The sequence below is a fragment of the Podarcis bocagei genome (assembly GCF_964188305.1).
Source record: "Podarcis bocagei genome assembly, chromosome: 3".
Lineage (NCBI taxonomy): Eukaryota > Metazoa > Chordata > Lepidosauria > Squamata > Lacertidae > Podarcis > Podarcis bocagei.
This window is the reverse complement of record NC_138127.1, coordinates 9,715,602-9,734,284: the sequence shown is the minus strand read 5'-3', so window position 1 is coordinate 9,734,284 and position 18,683 is coordinate 9,715,602. Positions and strand designations below refer to the sequence as shown.

Sequence of the window (18,683 nt, the reverse complement as noted above, 5' to 3'; positions counted from 1 at the left end):
ATTGGTCAGCCACAACACCCGATCGGTAGGCCCCTTGAAGCTGGGTGCAATCTGGCCAATGGGACGCAAAAAGTGTGCAGCTTGGAATACTTTGATAGATTTGCTCTGTGATCATGGTGCTGGTCTGTAATTAAAGGAATAGAAAGTAGCAATTTTTATGATGCAATTGCAGATTTCACTATTTAACAATTAACATTAGATGCTTTATACGTATCCTCCTTGAATCTTACCTCTGCCATATAGTCTTAAAATTACTGTAATTTGGCAAGTGATTAGCAGTGAACTGATTCCTGTTATTGCTCTACATACATGACTTTTATTTCTATTCCTTAACCCTGACCAATCTGTTAATATCCACCTTGTTTGGGTGTTAAGTAGAGTGAACACTTCATGCTTCCTCTTTGACACATCCTTAATGTGGGTCATACTACTCTTTGTTAGCACGTGAGTTCAGCTTTTGCAACTTTTTAAGGCGTTGGATGGCAACAGAAACTTTTGAATTTTGAAATGTGATTTGGAAGTATATGCTTTTCACATCTGCATCCACGATGAATGCATTCTGATAAGGCCACACTGATTTCAATTTTCTGAAGGCGCTTAGTTCCCTATGAAGTTTACTGGTAACTATGAGACTTCCTGGTAAATCTGAACTTTTCATGTGCTGGAACACTGCAGATTAGCTACTTCCCCACCTCACCTTCCAACACAGCTTCCTGTGAATGGAACGCTGCTCATGGGATATCTACATGCAACCCATATATATATATATATATTGTGTGTGTGTGTGTGTGTGTGTGTGTGTGTGTGTGTGTGTATAAGAGAGGGGGGGAGAGAGAGAGAGAGCGAGAGAGAGCGAGAGAGAGCGCGCGCCTGTAGAAATCTGGAGAGATGCTGCATGATCTTGAAATCCCAAATTGCAATAAATGAAGCCTGTGCCTTTAAAATATCAGACATGGAGCAAATTTAGGGGTGGCCTTATATTGTGTTAAAAATCTTGGGTAAATTTAATGTAGGAGGAGGTTTTATTATACTGCGTTGGACATTTTAGTCTTAACGCTCCCAAGTCAGTATCTTATTCACAAAGAATTAGAAGGAATAGAGCTGGGCGGAAGAAGGAAAAAGATGTGGTTTCTTACCCCTAGTCTCTCTCTCTCTCTCTCTCTCTCTCTCTCTCTCTCTCTCTCTCTCTCTCCTTCTCTTTAAGTTACCAATTATTGTAGTCCCTGATTGGCAGTTGCTTATTTCCTACCAAGTTGTACAGCTGCTGTGTTTTTGCAGTTCTCTGCCATTCAACTCAAAATAAAGAAAACTTCGCAGTTTCTCCATGGCAACCATTCCATCACTTGATTCTTGTTCTATTTCCAAGGTGCCTGAAAGGCTCCTCACAAGGGGGAGGAAACAAGCTCTAAGCAGGGTTTGAGAAAGTGAGGGTGGTGAAAGGTACGATGGAATTTAGAAAATATTTCCGGTCTGCTACTTGGAGTGGTCCTGACCTTTCCTCTCTTCAGGAACACTTTCTGGTAGATGGGGTTTGTCTGAGGTTGGCATTCATGTAGGGATGATTCAGCCCGCTCACCCAGGAGCAGGTAGACAGACAGTTAATTGTGGAAAGTATTTTTTTAAAGAATATATACAGAAGTGGGGGTAGGGGGCGGCATTTGAGTGTGGTTTGCGAGGGTGGCAGAGAAAAAGAGGGCTGAGTGGCTACTTCTGTAATACACAAATTCACAGAAAAGCTTTTTGCAGTGGTTTTTCCAGCAGAGCTTGTAAAGATCTTATAGTTAATATTGGCAAACACTTAGTGATTAGGGACACACTTACGTTGGGGATATGTGTATGTATGTGTGTGAGAATATGTGTACATGGGATTTCAAACAGAGGACAGGCTTGTCGTCTTTTCGGTAATTTTGCTTTGCATTCTCTGTTGATTTTAGGGTGCTTCCCTTTCGTGTACAGTGGTACCTCTGGTTATGTACTTAATTTGTTCTGGAGGTCCGTTCTTAACCTGAAACTGTTCTTAACCTGAAGCACCACTTTAGCTAATGGGGCCTCCTGCTGCTGCCATGCCGCTGGAGCACAATTTCTGTTCTCATCCTGAAGCAAAGTTCTTAACCTGAAGCACTATTTCTGGGTTAGCAGAGTCTGTAACCTGAAGCGTATGTAACCTGAAGTGTATGTAACCCGAGGTACCACTGTACTGTAGTTTTCCATCTATAGGACGCCCCCATGTATAAGACTCCCCTATTTGGGGGGACTCTGATTTAAGAAAATGGGGCGGGGAGAGATGGCACAGAGTTGTTGAGCTTTTATGGGGGCTGGAATGGCGGAATATCGCTCACCCACCACTGCGATAGCACGCATCGCCGAAGACCCGCAGCCACCAATCAACCACGCTATTGCCACAGAGGCAGCCAATCGCAAACAGCCCTTCACACAGCCACCAATCACCTGCCCTGTCGCCACAGAAAATCTCCTGCTCGTGGCTGCAACCAATTGCCCAACCCCCCTCTGCACTACCCATATATAAGACAAGGGCAAATTTTAAAGCTAATTTTTAATATGGTATTTACTCTGCATTATTTCCATCAGGTTGCCTGCACACAATAACCTTTAAAGCACATTCAGAGCTCCCTCAAAGAATTCAGGGCATTGTAGCTTGCTCCTCACAGAGTTCCCAGCAAGCCTTAACAAACCACAGTTCCCAGAATGCATTGGGGGAGTGCTTTGAATTTGCTTTGAAGGTATAGAGTGTATAGACACAGCGTCAGTTAAAAAATATTCTCTGTTCTTAGGGAAGGACTGAGCGACTAATTCCACCCTGTTCCACTTTCACTGGCACACAGTCACTGATTGGTTCTGTGCCATTGTGTGCATGCTGTTCACTTTTTGTGTAAAATCTCTTAAGTTCTGTATGTTGTTTAGTCATCTTAGTCGTGTTCGACTCTCCGTGACCCCATGAACAAGAGCATGCCTTGGAAACTCACTTTCTTATCAAAGCTTCTGCCTTTTTATGTCCATGGAGTTTTCTTGGCAAAATACTGGAGTGGTTTGCCAGTTCCTTCTCCAGGTGGGTCACATTTAGTCTAAACTCTTGGCTATGACCTGTCCGTCTTGGGTGGCCCTGCACGGCATAGCTCATAGCCCATGAAGGGGAAGTCCTGTATATATCCCAGAAAAAGGAATAGATAGGTAGATAGGTAGATAGATAGATAGATAGATAGATAGATAGATAGATAGGAAATTGTGTGTGTGTGTGTGTGTGTGTGTGTGTGTGTGTGTGTGTGTAGGAAACTTTTTCATTTCCAATAAATTGTCTGATTTCCATTTAAACTCATCCAAGTTGGTGGCCATCACTGCCTCCTCTGGGAGCAAGTTCCATAGTTGGCTTATGCACTGTGTAAATATGTGCTTTCTTTTCTCTCCTGAGTCTCCCAGTGTTCATCTTCATTGAATGTCACTGAGTTCTAGTATTATGAGAGATTGAGAAAAACCTTTCTCTGCCCACTTTCTCTACAATTTCATACACCTCTATCCTGTTTGCTCTTACTCACCTTTTATCAAACATCCCAAGCATTGTAACCTTTCTGCATAGAGAAGCCTCTCTAGCCAATCGATCGTTGTTGTTTTTTCCCCTTTCCTGAACCTTTTCCAGCTCTATAATATCCTTGTTGAGGTGAGCCAACCAGAAGTGAACACAGTACTCCATGTGGGGTCACTCCATAGATTTGTATAATGACATTGTATTGCTAGTTTTATCTTCAACCAGTTTCCTAATTATCCTTAACATGAAATTCACCTTATAAAAAACACAGTGCCAACATATTCATTAAGTTAGCCACCAATGGCATGCCGTCAAAGGACTAGGGAGACTAGGCTATTCCCCTAAATATTCCCTTGGTGCCTCCTTCCCCAACCATGGAAGATTCTGCCTGGCTTAGGGAGGGAGGCGTAATGCTCACACGTGTGGCGTCAGGACGTCAAACACGCATCCCCTTACAATTGCCCTCTCAAACGGGCACCTCTGGTTCTAACTGTTCCTCTATGAAAAAATTCACCATACAACACTGTTATCCACTATGATCCCAAAGTCTTGTTCCTAACCAGTCACTGCCAGTTCATACATACAGTTTGTATATATGTGCCTTGATATACATCCATTTACATTTGTGTACATTGAATCACATTTGCCATTTTACATCCTATTCACTCAGTTTGGAGAGATCCTTTCAGAGCTTTCCGCAATCCCTTTTTGTTTTAACTGCTCTTTACAACTTGGTTTAATCTGCAAACCTGGACAGGTAAAGGTAAAGGGACCCCTGACCATTGGGTACAGTCATGGCTGACTCTGGAGTTGTGGTGCTCATCTCGCTTTATTGGCCAAGGGAGCCGGCGTACAGCTTCCGGGTCATGTGGCCAGCATGACTAAGCCGCTTCTGGCGAAGCAGAGCAGCACACGGAAACGCCGTTTACCTTCCCGCTGGAGCGGTACCTATTCATCTACTTGCACTTTGACATGCTTTCGAACTGCTAGGTTGGCAGGAGCTGGGACCGAGCAACAGGAGCTCACCCCGTTGTGGGGATTCGAACCGCCGACCTTCAGATCGGCAAGTCCTAGGCTCTGTGGTTTAACCCACAGTGCCACCCGCGTCCCTGCAAACTTGGATACCTAACTCTGTATCAGTTATGAACAAGTTAAGAAGCACAGGTCTTAGTACCAATCCTTTCTATATCCCTCCATTGAAAGAACTGTCCATTTATTTCTACTCTCTGCTTCCTCTTTCTTAACTACTTAAGGACCTCTCCTTCATGACTGCTAAGCTTATTCAGGAATCTTTGGCAAGGTACTTCGTCAAAAGCTTTTTGAAAGTCTAACTACACATTGCAAACAGGATCACCTCTATCTATGTACTTTGCTTGTGCTGCTAAGCCAGCTGTGAAGTTTGGTATGTTCGTCAGGTATATAATGCAGCTTGCATGATTCTGGATAAACCAGTTACAGAATGACAGATTTTGAAGGACGTAAACTCATAAATCATCTAATCCAAGCAGCTCTTTTTTAGGCCCTGTGACTAATTATCCACCCATTTTGCTGAAGACTAAGCAAAAGGCTCCCATAATTTGAGAACGATGTGTGTTAGGAATCTCTCTTTTCCATGGTTTCAGTTTCAGAGCCTAGCAATGTTATCTATCTACCAGATCAAAATCTATCATTCAAAAAGTATGTATAGCCACACAAGTTGAGGAATGAAGAAATAAACTAAATATGCTGGAAGACCTGAATTGGTTTTTGCGCTGACTGAATGTTTTTGCAGCGCACTGTTGATCTGATGTACGCAATATGCCAGAAATATGTTACAGCATTTAGGCTGGATCTAGACACATCAAAGAAGCATTTCAGTTAAACGTCTTGCAAACTTTGTATGAGAAATCGGGTAAGCAGAAACAGAAACTCCACAGCACCATCTGGTGTCACAGTGTTAGAATGCATAAACAACACATATAAAGCGTTTTTTCTTTGCCAATGTAGCTGAGTCCTTAGGTGCCCGTAATAGAATTGGTTGTACAATCAATTCCTTCTTTCTGCCAGCCTCCACCACACAGTTCTACTTAATTGGATAGACTTTTTCATATGTTTAAAAATATTTTAACTACAAGTGTGTTTGTGTGTTGCACACAAGTTGAAATGACAGAGGGTTCCTACATCGGTACAAGATGAGGAGGAGGAAGTCTGAAGTCTTTCCTTAATTATAGCTTTATGCGTTTCAAAACATAAAGTAAGCCTGCAATTCAAAGCAAGCTTTAAAAGGGAACAACTCAGAAAAGATTGTTTGGCCGAAGAAAACAATCACTTGGGTGATGATGTTTTTCTGGGTCCCCACTATCCCCATGAGATATTAAAATGAAATCCCAATTAAAGACCCTTCCCCTTTAACACATTCCCCTGCAGATTCATTACTCCCCCCCTCACTACTTATTTACATTTCTTGATTTTTTTCTTAGCAACAGTTTAGTATCAGCTGTACCACAGCTGAGAGCTTGTAAACATGGTGGGAAGAAGCAGCTTCATTAGTGGCAGAATATTTATCTTCTTGTTGCTTTTCCAGCCTGTGAATAATATCTGAGTATGTTGTGCCAAGTTGAATGGTTCTAATTCACTACAACATAAATCGCTGAAGGCAAATATATTGTTAGCGAAGCCGTTGATGTGCTAATCACGTTCCAGTGTCTCCAAGTTACATAAAAATGCATGCATTTATGCAGTTAGGAACCTTGAGAAATATTAACAGATGACTCTGCAAAATCTACAAGGTATATTTCCCCCCCTCCACCGTCATTTGATAGCCCATGGAAACAAACCAACTCATTTTATATTCTTATATATATGAAGATCAGGATTTCATGGTTATGACTGTCAGTGTTGATTTTTAGGTACTGAAATATCATCAAATACATTTAAAAAAACAGCTTTAAAACTGAAATGATATTCAAATAGAGGTCACTTGGTTCTTTACAATGAGATCGCATTATAAAATTATCCAAAATGCTCAGAATTCCATTAACTTTATATCAGAACTACAGCTTCTGATAGTTTAAGAACTATATAGTATAGGTGTAGGTGTTTCGCATTCCGGTGGTATTGATTCATTTAATATGTTTTGTCACACATTGTGAAAAAAATATACAGGTAAAAAGCACACATCTATTTAGGTGCCTGAAATAACTCTATTGACATACATACATAATTTTATTTGTATGCTGCCTTTCCATAGTTAAAACCATGTTGAAGGCAGCTTACAACATGTAAAAAACTTGTTGTTGTTGTTTAGTCGTGTCCGACTCTTCGTGACCCCATGAACCAGAGCACGCCAGGCACTCCTGTCTTCCACTTCCTCCCGCAGTTTGGTCAAGCTCAGCTTCGAGAACACTATCCAACCACCTCGTCCTCTGCCATCCCCTTCTCCTTGTGCCCTCCATCTTTCCCAACATCAGGGTCTTTTCCAGGGAGTCTTCTCTTCTCATGAGGTGGCCAAAGTATTGGAGCCTCAGCTTCACGATCTGTCCTTCCAGTGAGCACTCAGAGCTGGTTTCCTTAATAACAAACATAAAAAAGTAATCATAAATAAATATATCATCAAAAAGTACACAAATTGGGGGGGGGGGATCCACATAAATCATATTAAGATCTAAAATAAAGACACAAAAAATAATATCAGTAACAGCAGCCCCCCCCCAATCTTCTCTGAGCAATTCCCTAGCACTTCTTGGTAAATATACAGTTCACAAAACTGGATTTCTGTTAAACCACAACAGTCTATAAACTATTGTAGTGCATAAGAAAAACTATGCAACGAGCTGAATTCCACTTCGAAAGTTTGACAAATATTTAGGAAAACCACTGTTGTTTGAAGTGCTGCCAGCCAAGCCTGCTACCAGTGAGCTGGGTTAAAAGCAAGTGTTGCGGGCGACTGGTGCTCCTAAAAGGTGCTCTTGTGTCTCCTCATTGCAACGCCAGACTGTGCCGTTGTTAGCCTATGACACAACATTTCCCACTAGGCAGGAATTATGTTCCTGCTGTATGAGAATGAGAAATGCTTAAAGTAATGATTTCTCGGTGGTAGAGAAGGGAGGATTGTTGCGCCGCATCTTCCCCAAATAGTACATCAGTATATGCAAAAGCTAGGACAAGCTGTTCTTCCTTCGTAGCTAGGATCTTAGACAATATTACAGTGTGCTTGCTCTTTTGCATGCTGCAAGAAGGATTGTGTGAAGTGGTTAGTGAAGGACCTTTGACTCTTTCCATGTTTCTCTTTCACCAGGTTTCTCGTATGCACAGCAACCTAGTTGGGCAGGGAAAGGGGGGGTTGCAGTGGTTTTTAGGAAGTCATTAGCTCGCACTAGGCGTCCTATTGGGAAGACCCAGTTTCCATGTTCTGGAAGCTGAGAAGTAGGGACAGTACAGGATTCCTTTTGGTGTACCGACCTCCCTGCTGCACCAAGGATTCCCTGCCCGAGCTCCTCCAGGTCATGGTGGGTGTTCTCCTGGAGACACCTAGTTTGGTCATCCTAGGGGATTTTAACATCCATGCCGACACAACCTTACAAGGGGCCGCTCAGGACTTTGTGAAAGGCATGGCCTCCATGGTGCTGTCCCTGATTATGTTTGGCCTAACTCATAGTCGCGGACATGCCTTAGATCTGGTATTGGGGAAATTCTATTTCCTGTATCGGGAAATTTTTAATGTCTAATGTTTTACCATTTGTTATGTGCTGTAAGCTGCCCAGAGTGGCTGGGGAAACCCAGCCAGATGGGTGGGGTATAAATAATAAAATTATTATTATAATTATATGACTCCATGAGAATCAAATTATTATTGTGCCATTGGTATATATTTAAATGTAACAGGAATGTAGTAAAAATAACTAAAGTACAACTAAAAGGTAAAGGTAAAGGGACCCCTGACCATTAGGTCCAGTCATGACCGACTCTGGGGTTGTGGCGCTCATCTCGCTTTACTGGCCGAGGGAGCAGGATCATGTGGCCAGCATGACTAAGCCGCTTCTGGAGAACCAGAGCAGCACATGGAAATGCTGTTTACCTTCCTGCCGGAGCGGTACCTATTTATTTACCTTCCCGCCGGAGTGGTACTTATTTATCTACTTGCACTTTGACGTGCTTTCGAACTGCTAGGTTGGCAGGAGAAAGTACAACTGGAGTGTACTAAATGCAACATTGTTCCAGTAAATGAGTGTATGTAGTAGTTGCCAGCACATACATACATGCATTCTCAGTTTTGGGTTTCTAGTTACTCTTGAATTCAGGCATCAAGTGTTTTTAGTACATGATCTTTTTTCCCTGCACATGGCAAGATAAGAGAGATGTTCAATTAATGAGTCATTTCTGCTCTATCAGGACAATGGCAGTGATTAGCTGTAATGTCTGACTTTCAGTTCCGCTAGGAGCACAGCTGTGCATCCAAGGCTCCACTCAACTCCCACTCTCGACTGCAAATAGGATTTCCTCAGCAATAAAACCACGATATATGCATCCGGATTTCTGAATAAATTGCTGGTGGACTTTGTCAGAGACACAGCATATATGCCTTGCCCAGTCAAAAGTGTATTCAGTTGAGTTTAAGGGGAAGTTCTAGGGTTGCATATTAGCAACACACGCAAAGTAGAATAAAATTAGACAGCAGCTAGTGACCACTATTTTGATTGTGTGATTTTTTTTTATACTCTAACCAACCCTAGATCCATTATTTTCCGATCTCTTTTTTTTAAATGATATTTATTAGAAGTTTAAAGATTACAGAAAAAACAAAAAAGGAAAACAATAAAAAGTTTAACAGAGCATACATTACAATACATAAAAAGAAAAACATAAAAAACAATACAGCAATACAGCAAAAAGAAGCAAAAACACTAAAACACACATCCAATATTCCATATCTTTACCTTTACTTATTTCATCGACCTCCTCACACCTCCCTTTTTTGTATTCTAGTTCAATTAACTATTTCAGCAAATTCTTTCCATCTTTCTCAATTTTTGTTCTATAATTTATCTTAACGATCTAACCTTAAATTTTTTCATTTTGGCCCACATTATTTTCCGATCTCAAGGGCTCTGCCAGGTTAAAACAAGTTCACATCTACTGAAATCTTTTACATGCCAAGCTATGAAATCATTTTCAGAATGAAGTTGAGCATTTTCAAAAGAAATGCAAGCCGAAATAAACTGAATTCCCTGCAGATGTGCACAGGACAGCACAATAGTAAAGAGGAAAACCAACTGTGGTTTAAAAAAACCCAGCAGCATGGTTTCTGTTTGAATAGTGTAAAAAGATTTAAAGTGAAATATAATATTAATTTTTCAGTTCAAAATAAATCTGGTGCTATGTAAGGTAGACAGCCTTTCTACCTATACGTAGCAAGAAGACCACATGCCACCGGGATAATAAAACCAATGTTTGCTTCTGCTAAGCAAATTTAAATAAGAGTCCCTCCTGAATACGAACCTCAGATCTCCACTGCCTTTTTTTATTCTTTTCTTTGTCTTTTTGCATTTGTCTCTGTGTTTACATTTATTTATTTTTATCAGCTAAAGTGCTTGTCTCAGGTGCACATAGCGTCCAGATGGCAACATGCTGGCTTTTATCAATGCCAACAGTGGGAATAAGGGCTTTTCATTCAATTCTGGGAGAAACCAAGCAGAGCTATTTCAAAAGTCTGAAAACGGTGTAGTGCTTGGATTCAGGAGAAGCGGGTAATGCAAGGATTAGAGTATCCTGATGTGACAGGTAATCTTATATAGCATATCCTCCAACATTTCTCTGATGAAAATAGGGACGTCCCATTCCGTAATGATAATTTTACTCTTTATGCCCCACACATCTTACTGAGTTGCCCCAGCCACTCTGGGCAGCTTCCAAGATAATAAAACATTAAACATTAAAAAACTTCCCTATACAGGATTGCCTTCAGACAGCTTTGGGGGTCGGATAACTCCATACCTTCCAACATTTCCCCAGTGAAAATAGGGACATCCTAAGGATAAGTGTGACATTCCAGGATCAAATCAGAAACTGGGATGGCTTCTCTAAATGGAAAATTGGGACACTTGGAGGGTCTGGTATAGAGTTCATATAGCAACACATTCGTTCAATACTTAGACCCTTTAGCATAGCAAACAATGACTAATTGTTCAACGTTAGCCAAATGCAGAGTAGATCCATTGAAATCAGTGGACTTAAGTATGACTGATATTGCCCCAAAGGATTAAATTGGCTTCAGTGCAGCGCTGGCGCGCTTTAAACTCTGCCGTAAAAGCAAATTCTCAATCATTTCAGAAAACATTCTCCAGAATGTTAAACAGCTGCTTTCAGGGATGCTATAGATCGCGTGTCATGCGGCTCAATAAGCTAGGTTTGAAGCTCTGAGTGTATGACTGCAATATGAGTAATCTAGTATGTGCCATGGCGTTCTCTATTTCTAATCGCTGGGTTGGAGTCAATCTTCTACTTACATGCTCCATAAGTTTAGAAGCTGTTTTCATATCTGGATGGCACACTCACAAGAACTTGCTTACGCAAATATTTTCGCATGCAGCTGCTGCACTTTACAGACCGCCCATATTGACTTCTAGCCACACTGTCATACACAGACCAAGTTGTGTGAAGGTTGGATTTAGCATGTTGAGTTTTCACATGCCCCCAAACTGCAGTTTGTCAGTTGCATAGAGCAGACATCTGAGCCATGCTAGTTTCGGCATGTTACTGGCATTCACAAATACTCTTTGTGCATGGCACTGTGGGGCTCAGTGCCAGTAAGAGCTCACAAAAAAATAAAATAAAATAGGTGTTTCAGGCAGGAAAGGTAATATGATGAGGCTTTCTTTTCCCCTAGAATAGTGTCCTATTTCTCCTTAATGTTGGCCAAGTGCCTACATTATGCCAGCAATGGAGCAAACCAATTGGGCGCCTGGGGCAGCGTGCGTGCCCTGCGCCCAGGGCGAGGCCAACTGCCCGTGGGGGCGGGGCCAGCCACCCATGGGGCGGGGCAAGCCAGGGCAGGAGGCAGAGCCTCCAAGGAGTCTGCCTACCTCCTCCCACTCAGCCGCCCTACAGCTGAGGGGGAGGCAGCGGGCAGACTGTTTGGGGCAGTGCAGAGCCTGCGGGCGCACAAGCCACCGCGTCACTCCCAGGAGAGACATGTGGCTCGGGCGTGCTGCAGGCCCCACGGTGAGTGCCGCCTGGCATTTTGTCACCCCCCTCAGTGGTGACACTTGGGGCGGACTGCCCCCACTGCACCCCCTTCCTCCGCCCCTGCATTATGCCCATTCCTTCAAGCCTGATGAAGATAATGAAGAGACTCCCCCCCCCCCACATACACCCCTAGAATTCTTCAGATTGCAACTTTCCTGGTGACAGGGATCTTTATTTTCAGTTGAATCACCCTGAAAAGTGCCCTTTCTTTGAACATTCTGGACTGGCTGTTATCTGAAATTCCACAGCAGCACCAATAGGATGCAATATCATGTAATGTTGATTTGTCATAATGTGAAACAACTACATCAGAAGGCAAGTTCATAGGAAGTTAAGGCTGAGCTGTTACCTTTCCAGGAACAGCAGGCACAAACTACAGCAATGTTTATAAATGCACCACGTTGCTGAGTTTTCTTGAGTACCTCTCTTTCCTGGCCTTGCTGGAAGAGGGGCTATTTCAATCTAGATATAATGTTTTAGCTAACGTTACAAAACTCCTTTGCTTGTACACACAGTGAATTAAGAGGAGTGTGTTTTGCCTCAAGAGTTGCACCACTGCATCCTCTCAGTTGAGCATCTTCACCTAGACCTCACAAGTGGAATAAGGATTTCTAGCTTCCAACACCAAGAAAATCCTGGCAGTTGTAAGCTCAGCATTGTTCAGATTTCAGAAGAGATGGTGCCATAAAGAACAGATAAATCACACTGGTTTTTCTTTCAAGTCATTTTACTTTTCTCAGAAGACTCAAATGGAAAAAACCAAATTGTTTAATTTAGGACTGGCTTATCTGTTTTGTCGGTCTCTTGCAGTGGTGACAAAAAAATGTATTAACTTTTGCAGGGGTTTAATAATTCATCATACAATATATGTTTTTCTTGGAGAGAGAAAAATCTCCAGAATCCCATTGGTTTACTGTGGATAAGCAATGAAAATAATTGGTGTAATGAGCAGATGTGAATCAAAGCATGAAGTCCTGGAGGGCAAAGTTCTATAAAAAGCGCAGTATTGAAAAGTTCAGTATCACAAAATCATTTTATCTAAATCTTCACATTTAACCAAAGTGAACAAACATCCATAGATTTCATTTCAGCCTGGTCTCTATCTCTCTCTCTCTTTAACCTGGCAACAGCTCCTGGTGGCATGAATGAGAGCCTGAGGCACGTTTTGGAATTTGACTTGTACTAATTGAGTGATCATTAAGTGAGAAGAGAATGTGATTTGGTATCTGCACAAGAAAGCTAAGCAATGTTTTTAACGATAAAATAAAAATGCTTTTAAATGATCTCATTTTGTCATGGGGTTTTACATCTTAAAAAAGAAGAAGAAGCTAAAATCAATTGGAATTCATTAGTTGGAAAGAATTTATTTCCAGTATGGTCAGTGCTTATTATGTGAAGCCAGATCTTCATACATCTGCCTATCTACTCTAATCCTTTATGCAGGGTTCAGATGTTCCAGATGTTACTGTGCTTCATTGCCCACGCCAGCAGGGGCTGATGCGAGTTGGAGTCCAGCAACATCTGGAGGTCCAAAGGTTTCTCCAGCTGTGCTTTTGCAAGTCACAGCTTGTAAGCTGATAGAACCACATTAAAAAAAGAAAGAAATGAAATTTCTGTGAGAAATGAAAGGCAGCAAACAGCTCAGAAAATTAAATGTGGGGCCTGCCAGAAGAAGACATAATTCATGCTGTGTAAGGGCAAAATGAATCTATTCAAGGCTTGGCCAGACTGGCAGTGGGCTTTCATGGGATTCTGTATGTTCTGTTCTATTTCACCTTACAGTAGTACCTTGGGTTACATACGCTTCAGGTTACATACTCCGCTAACCCAGAAATAGTGCTTCAGGTTAAGAACTTTGCTTCAGGATGAGAACAGAAATCGGGCTCCGGCGGCGCGGCAGCAGCAGGAGGCCCCACTAGCTAAAGTGGTGCTTCAGGTTAAGAACAGTTTCAGGTTAAGAACGGACCTCCGGAACGAATTAAGTACTTAACCTGAGGTACCACTGTATTTCTTTTTACGTTGTTTTAAACTGTTCGTAACACTGTGCTTCCATTGTTGTAACTTGCCCTTCAACCTTAGAGTGAAAGGTGGGTAATTAATATTGATACTACTACTCTAGTAGTAGTAGTAATGATGATGTTCCACACACAGAACCCCATCAGCACAGGATCTCCTATTAATCGCTGTGGTTGGAATAACTCAGTGGCATGGCCAATGGTGATATACATGAAGAACTTCCTCCAGCATGAGAGAGAATGGTGACGGTTCTGTGAGCATGGAAATTCCTCGCTCAAGAATCCTTCAGATTGCAGCACCTTTGTGCTTTGAAATGCACCACTAAAGCGCCATTTCACCACATGTTCCTATTTGTTTTGAAATTCATGTGGAACAGAATACCCCTGTTAGGTTGGCCGCTATTTTCATTTTATAGAAGGTGGCTTAACACCTTTCCATGGTAATGGACATTTTTGGCTCCCTTCTTACCTCTGTTTTTTGTTTTGTTTTTTTTGAATAAAGCTACATTTTTTGTTAAATTCCTTGATACATTTTCTAGTTGGCTCCAGCAAAAGTTTCTCCTATTGTTCGCCTTTTTTATTGTGAAGCCAGATTTGAGGCTCCACTTTTGAGTTTTAACTTGTAGACAGATCACATGAGCCATCTCCATGGTAACTCTGCCTGATTTATGTTTGTATTTAATTAGAGTTGTCCATTACCTCTCCAAATAGAATTTAATTTGAATACATGGGCCTGTCACATTTTAAAAGATTCATTATACCTAATCTGCAAGTTGATTGACGAGATTTGCAGGAGATTGCATATTATATGCACGGCGTATTTAACAGTTTCAAATAGAAAAGGTAAATGTTCCTTTTCTCCAAAAGATTTGTGAATTTGGCTAGTCCCCGCCTCCCCCCCCCCCCTTCCGCAAAGGTCTGTGCAATCTTTCCCATTGTTATAATTTTAAATCATATTAGCTGACCTTCAGGGTATGTCACAGCCAGAAGCAAAACTGTATGAATTAGCATTTGCAACCGTGTCATTTAAAACTGGTTAACTTCAGCTAGAAAGCAGAAGTTACCATTTACAGACATGCTGGGGCATATTGTTTATTGATATAAAATATGGGCACCTTGCACAGACCTTTGTGGAGGTTACTTATATTTAGCTAAGGGGTTTGTATCTTCCCTTTAGACAGGCTCTCGGGACTAAATTTCGTGAGAGGTTAAAATGGCAATACAACCATTAAAAATAAATAAATAAAACAAAAATTGGGGGTGGGGGAGAGACCACGCTAATACAATTCAGGATTATCTATGCTGACTTGTAGCAGCTTTCCATAGGTTTAGATAAGGTTCTCTTCTAGCCCTACCTGAAAATTCTGAGAATTGCATTTAAGGGATATGCATTTGGCATGTCTGGCACTCTGGTCCAGACATGGTATTCTGACAGCGGCAGACTGGTAACAGAGTATTTATGCTTTCTTGTGGAATAGAGGGATTTTTCCTAGGAGCTAAGGCAGCATTTAAAAGGTTTCACACAATGGAATTTTAGGTAAAGTGACCCCTGACCATTAGGTCCAGTCGTGACTGACTCAGGGGTTGCAGCACTCATCTCGCTTTATTGCCCGAGGGAGCCGGCGTACAGCTTCCAGGTCATGTGGCCAGCACGACGAAGCCGCTTCTGGCAAACCAGAGCAACGCACGGAAACACCATTTACCTTCTGCCGGAGCGGTACCTATTTATCTACTTGCACTTTGACAAGCTTTTGAACTGCTAGGTTGGCAGGAGCAGGGACCGAGCAAAGGGAGCTCACCCCGTCATGGGGATTCGAACCTCCGACCTTCTGATCAGCAAGTCCTAGGCTCTGTGGTTTAATCTATAGCGCCACCCGCGTCCCTAATGGAACCTTAGGCCTCTCCTAGATGACCTGCATATTAAGCACTCATCCTGGTTTGTTTACAGGGAGGTTCTGTGGTGCTGACTCAAACAATTATTAATCTCATACTTTTCCAGTGCATTTTACCCATCAATTTCCTTACTGCAATTTTTTTTAAAAAAATACCGTATGTATATGTGTGTGTTTGTTGTGTAAGAACACCATATCCAGTTTAATTGTGCGCCTGGAATTTGTCAGAATGCAATTGAATCTCATTGTGAAAAGTCAGCTGTATGGAAGCTGCTTCTGTGTGCTTATTTACACCTCCATATAGAGAAATAAAGCTCTCCTTGTAGTCTGATCTTTATTTGATCAGTGGTCATGCTGGCTGTTTGAGGTTGGAGTAGGCGATACAGAGCACTGTGGACATTTTCAGATCATAGAGAGTCGTAAACATGCTTTACGAATTGAGAAGTGGTCTGCAGGTCACTTCCTGGGAAGGGTTATGCCTTGGACTAATTGAGGGCATTGAGGTAGCAGCAGCCTATGAAAGCCACTGCTTATACGCTCCCCCTTTTTATGTTTGCATTTCTCCTCCTACTTCCAGAGTTTTTTGGAATTCTGAACATAGTATTACGATGGGTGTTCCTTAGTTCAACATTAAAAAAAACACTACTAATAGACAATTGTATGTCAACATGGGGAGGGGGGAATTGTATACTATTGGCACAAAAATGGAAGCAAGAAGAATTACTGACAAATTCTTCTGACAAAAGAAGAATAGAAAATGAAATTAATGGACTATGCAGAATTAGATAAATTAACAGGAAGGATTCGAAACCTGCGGGACCAGAGATTCTTAGAAGACTGGAGTAAATATTTGAACTATCTGAAAAGCAATTCTAATAAGGAGATTATGTTAGTAGGACTGCAAGGAGTTCTGTAAGGAGGATTATATGAAATATTGCAAAGAATATTATGAAGAGAATTGTTAGTTAATGATAATTAAAAGTAATAGAGAAATTAAGAAATGCAGAATAAGTGATAAAGAAAATCTTCAGAGGTTGTTGACGGAAGTCTAAAACATTGCATAAGATAAGAAGTTATGTTAAATGACTATTGGAAATGATATGTTAAAAAAATTATATAAAAAAGTGTGTGTGTGTATAAATATACAATATATACAATATATATATATATATATTGTACTGCACTGTGCTCCTTTAAGGGACATTGAGTTTTGTGAAAGTTAAACGAATAGTAAATATCTGTGCTCCTGATAACATCTATGTGGTTTACTTTGTTTCTGTCTTTCTAGAGGAAGACGGTGGTGACCTCCTCAAGACGGGGATCAGTTTTCCAGGAACGCCAGAGGAAGAACTAGGTACAGATCTCAATTCTTTTCTGAACAAAACTCAATGTAAACCAAAGCTAGGTGTCACCCACTCCTGAAACCGCTTAAAACAAAGTGTGTGTTTGCATGTACCTTTTTTTTATTGTAATCCGGAATCAGCTTGTGCAAGGAGTTAATTACAAACTTAGCAGTTAGCTTTTGCAGTCTCCACACTTTACAAAAGTTATTCAGCTGACTCCCTCTCCAGATGTCCGCTCTGTACTGAACAGAGAAAAGCTGAACCATAAATATCAGGCCAAAATAAGAGAGTTATTCTGCCTAGGTAGATTGAATTAATGTGGCCTATACTACAAGACTGTTCAGTACTGAATCATTTGTGGGATACTAACTAAATAGTGACGTTTCCTAACTACATTTACTAAGAACACATTTAGGATGTTTGGAGTACTTATTCAGCTCAGAATTCAGGGCCTCTTGATGAATTTCCGATATGGGCTTAAGGAAAATGGTCAAAACTCCATGTGTATACCATCACTTGTGATATACTTCTTGAATGTCCACTGTATCAAATGTTCACAACATGCTAGCAGTCAGAGGTTACTAATGTGATTTATCACTGACAATTTTGTGCAGGCATAGTATAGTATCCAGTTTTCCCTCCACAGAAATTTCAGGGGTATAAAGTAGCCCTTTGCCAAACTTGGTTCAGTCAGTGGAGCACAGTGGACCTTAGTAGACATAGCACTCTTTTTTTATTTATTTAAAAAGAACCATTAAATGTATGTAATATTCACAGAAGTATAACAAAGACATACACTGTTTGTCAGTCATATGCATGTACATGTCGCTACATAATATTTCTGTCAGTTGGTTATTGTCACTTAAAATGTGATAATGGGGAGCATCATAGAATTTCTACAGATTTTAAGTACACAGCATTTTTCACTCAAGTCGCTATTCCCTTCATTAAGTATGTTCAAAGTCAGTTGCATATTTGCAGATGGGACGAATTAAAAAAAGACAGTCATTTTGTCTTTTTTCATTTAGTTCATGATTTGGGGCATTTCATGCAAGATGAATATCCCACATGGGCACAAGGGAAGTCGTCTAGATTAGTGACCATGATATAATTAAATTGTGATTAAATTGTGATTCAGGGGTGACCAAAAGAATGCCCTCCTTTCATCCCTTACCACCATAGTTTAATATGGTCAGGAACGATTAGAGTTTTAGCCTGACAACATTGGCAGGGAAAGGGTTTACCACATTGGCTACCTCTGTCTTTGTTATTAATTATTTTCTTGCACATTGTGTTTAGAGCAAAATCAGTAAGGGCACAATTAGGGCAGAGTTAAACATTTTTAGTCAGTAGTGTAGTGATGGTGACCATGATAAACTCTCTGGCAGCGATTACCTCTGTTGACTGTGTGTCCACAACTGAACAGGGGCTGTGGCTGCAGTTGACTGACTTTGACTCCGGTTGATATTAGCTAAGCTGCTCTGCTTCTTAGAGTTTCTAGTTCAGGCATAGCCAAACTTGGCTCTCCAGATGTTTTGGGACTACAACTCCCATCATCCATGACCACTGGTTCTGTTAGCTAGGGATGGTGGGAGTTGTAGTCCCAAAACATCTGGAGGGCCGAGTTTGCCTATGATTGTTCTAGTTCTTATTGACTGCAGCGGGAAGG

At 41.2% G+C, this 18,683-nt stretch overlaps 1 protein-coding gene across 13 annotated transcripts in view; it reads left to right on the top strand.

The window, feature by feature from the left end:
* The window catches only part of DLGAP2 (DLG associated protein 2), a 400,720-nt gene that overhangs the window by 265,639 nt on the left and 116,398 nt on the right, over positions 1–18,683 (top strand). For 9 of the 13 annotated variants that reach the window (XM_081189019.1, XM_081189013.1, XM_081189018.1 and 6 more), the window contains one exon: positions 16,960–17,025. The exons of 2 other annotated variants lie outside the window; for them this stretch is intronic. In XM_081189019.1, the coding sequence (XP_081045145.1) occupies positions 16,960–17,025 (66 nt within the window). Of the gene's footprint in view, positions 1–960; positions 1,521–16,959; positions 17,026–18,683 lie in introns of those variants that run through there. 2 more of the 13 variants (XM_081189024.1, XM_081189014.1) reach the window with 2 other exon arrangements.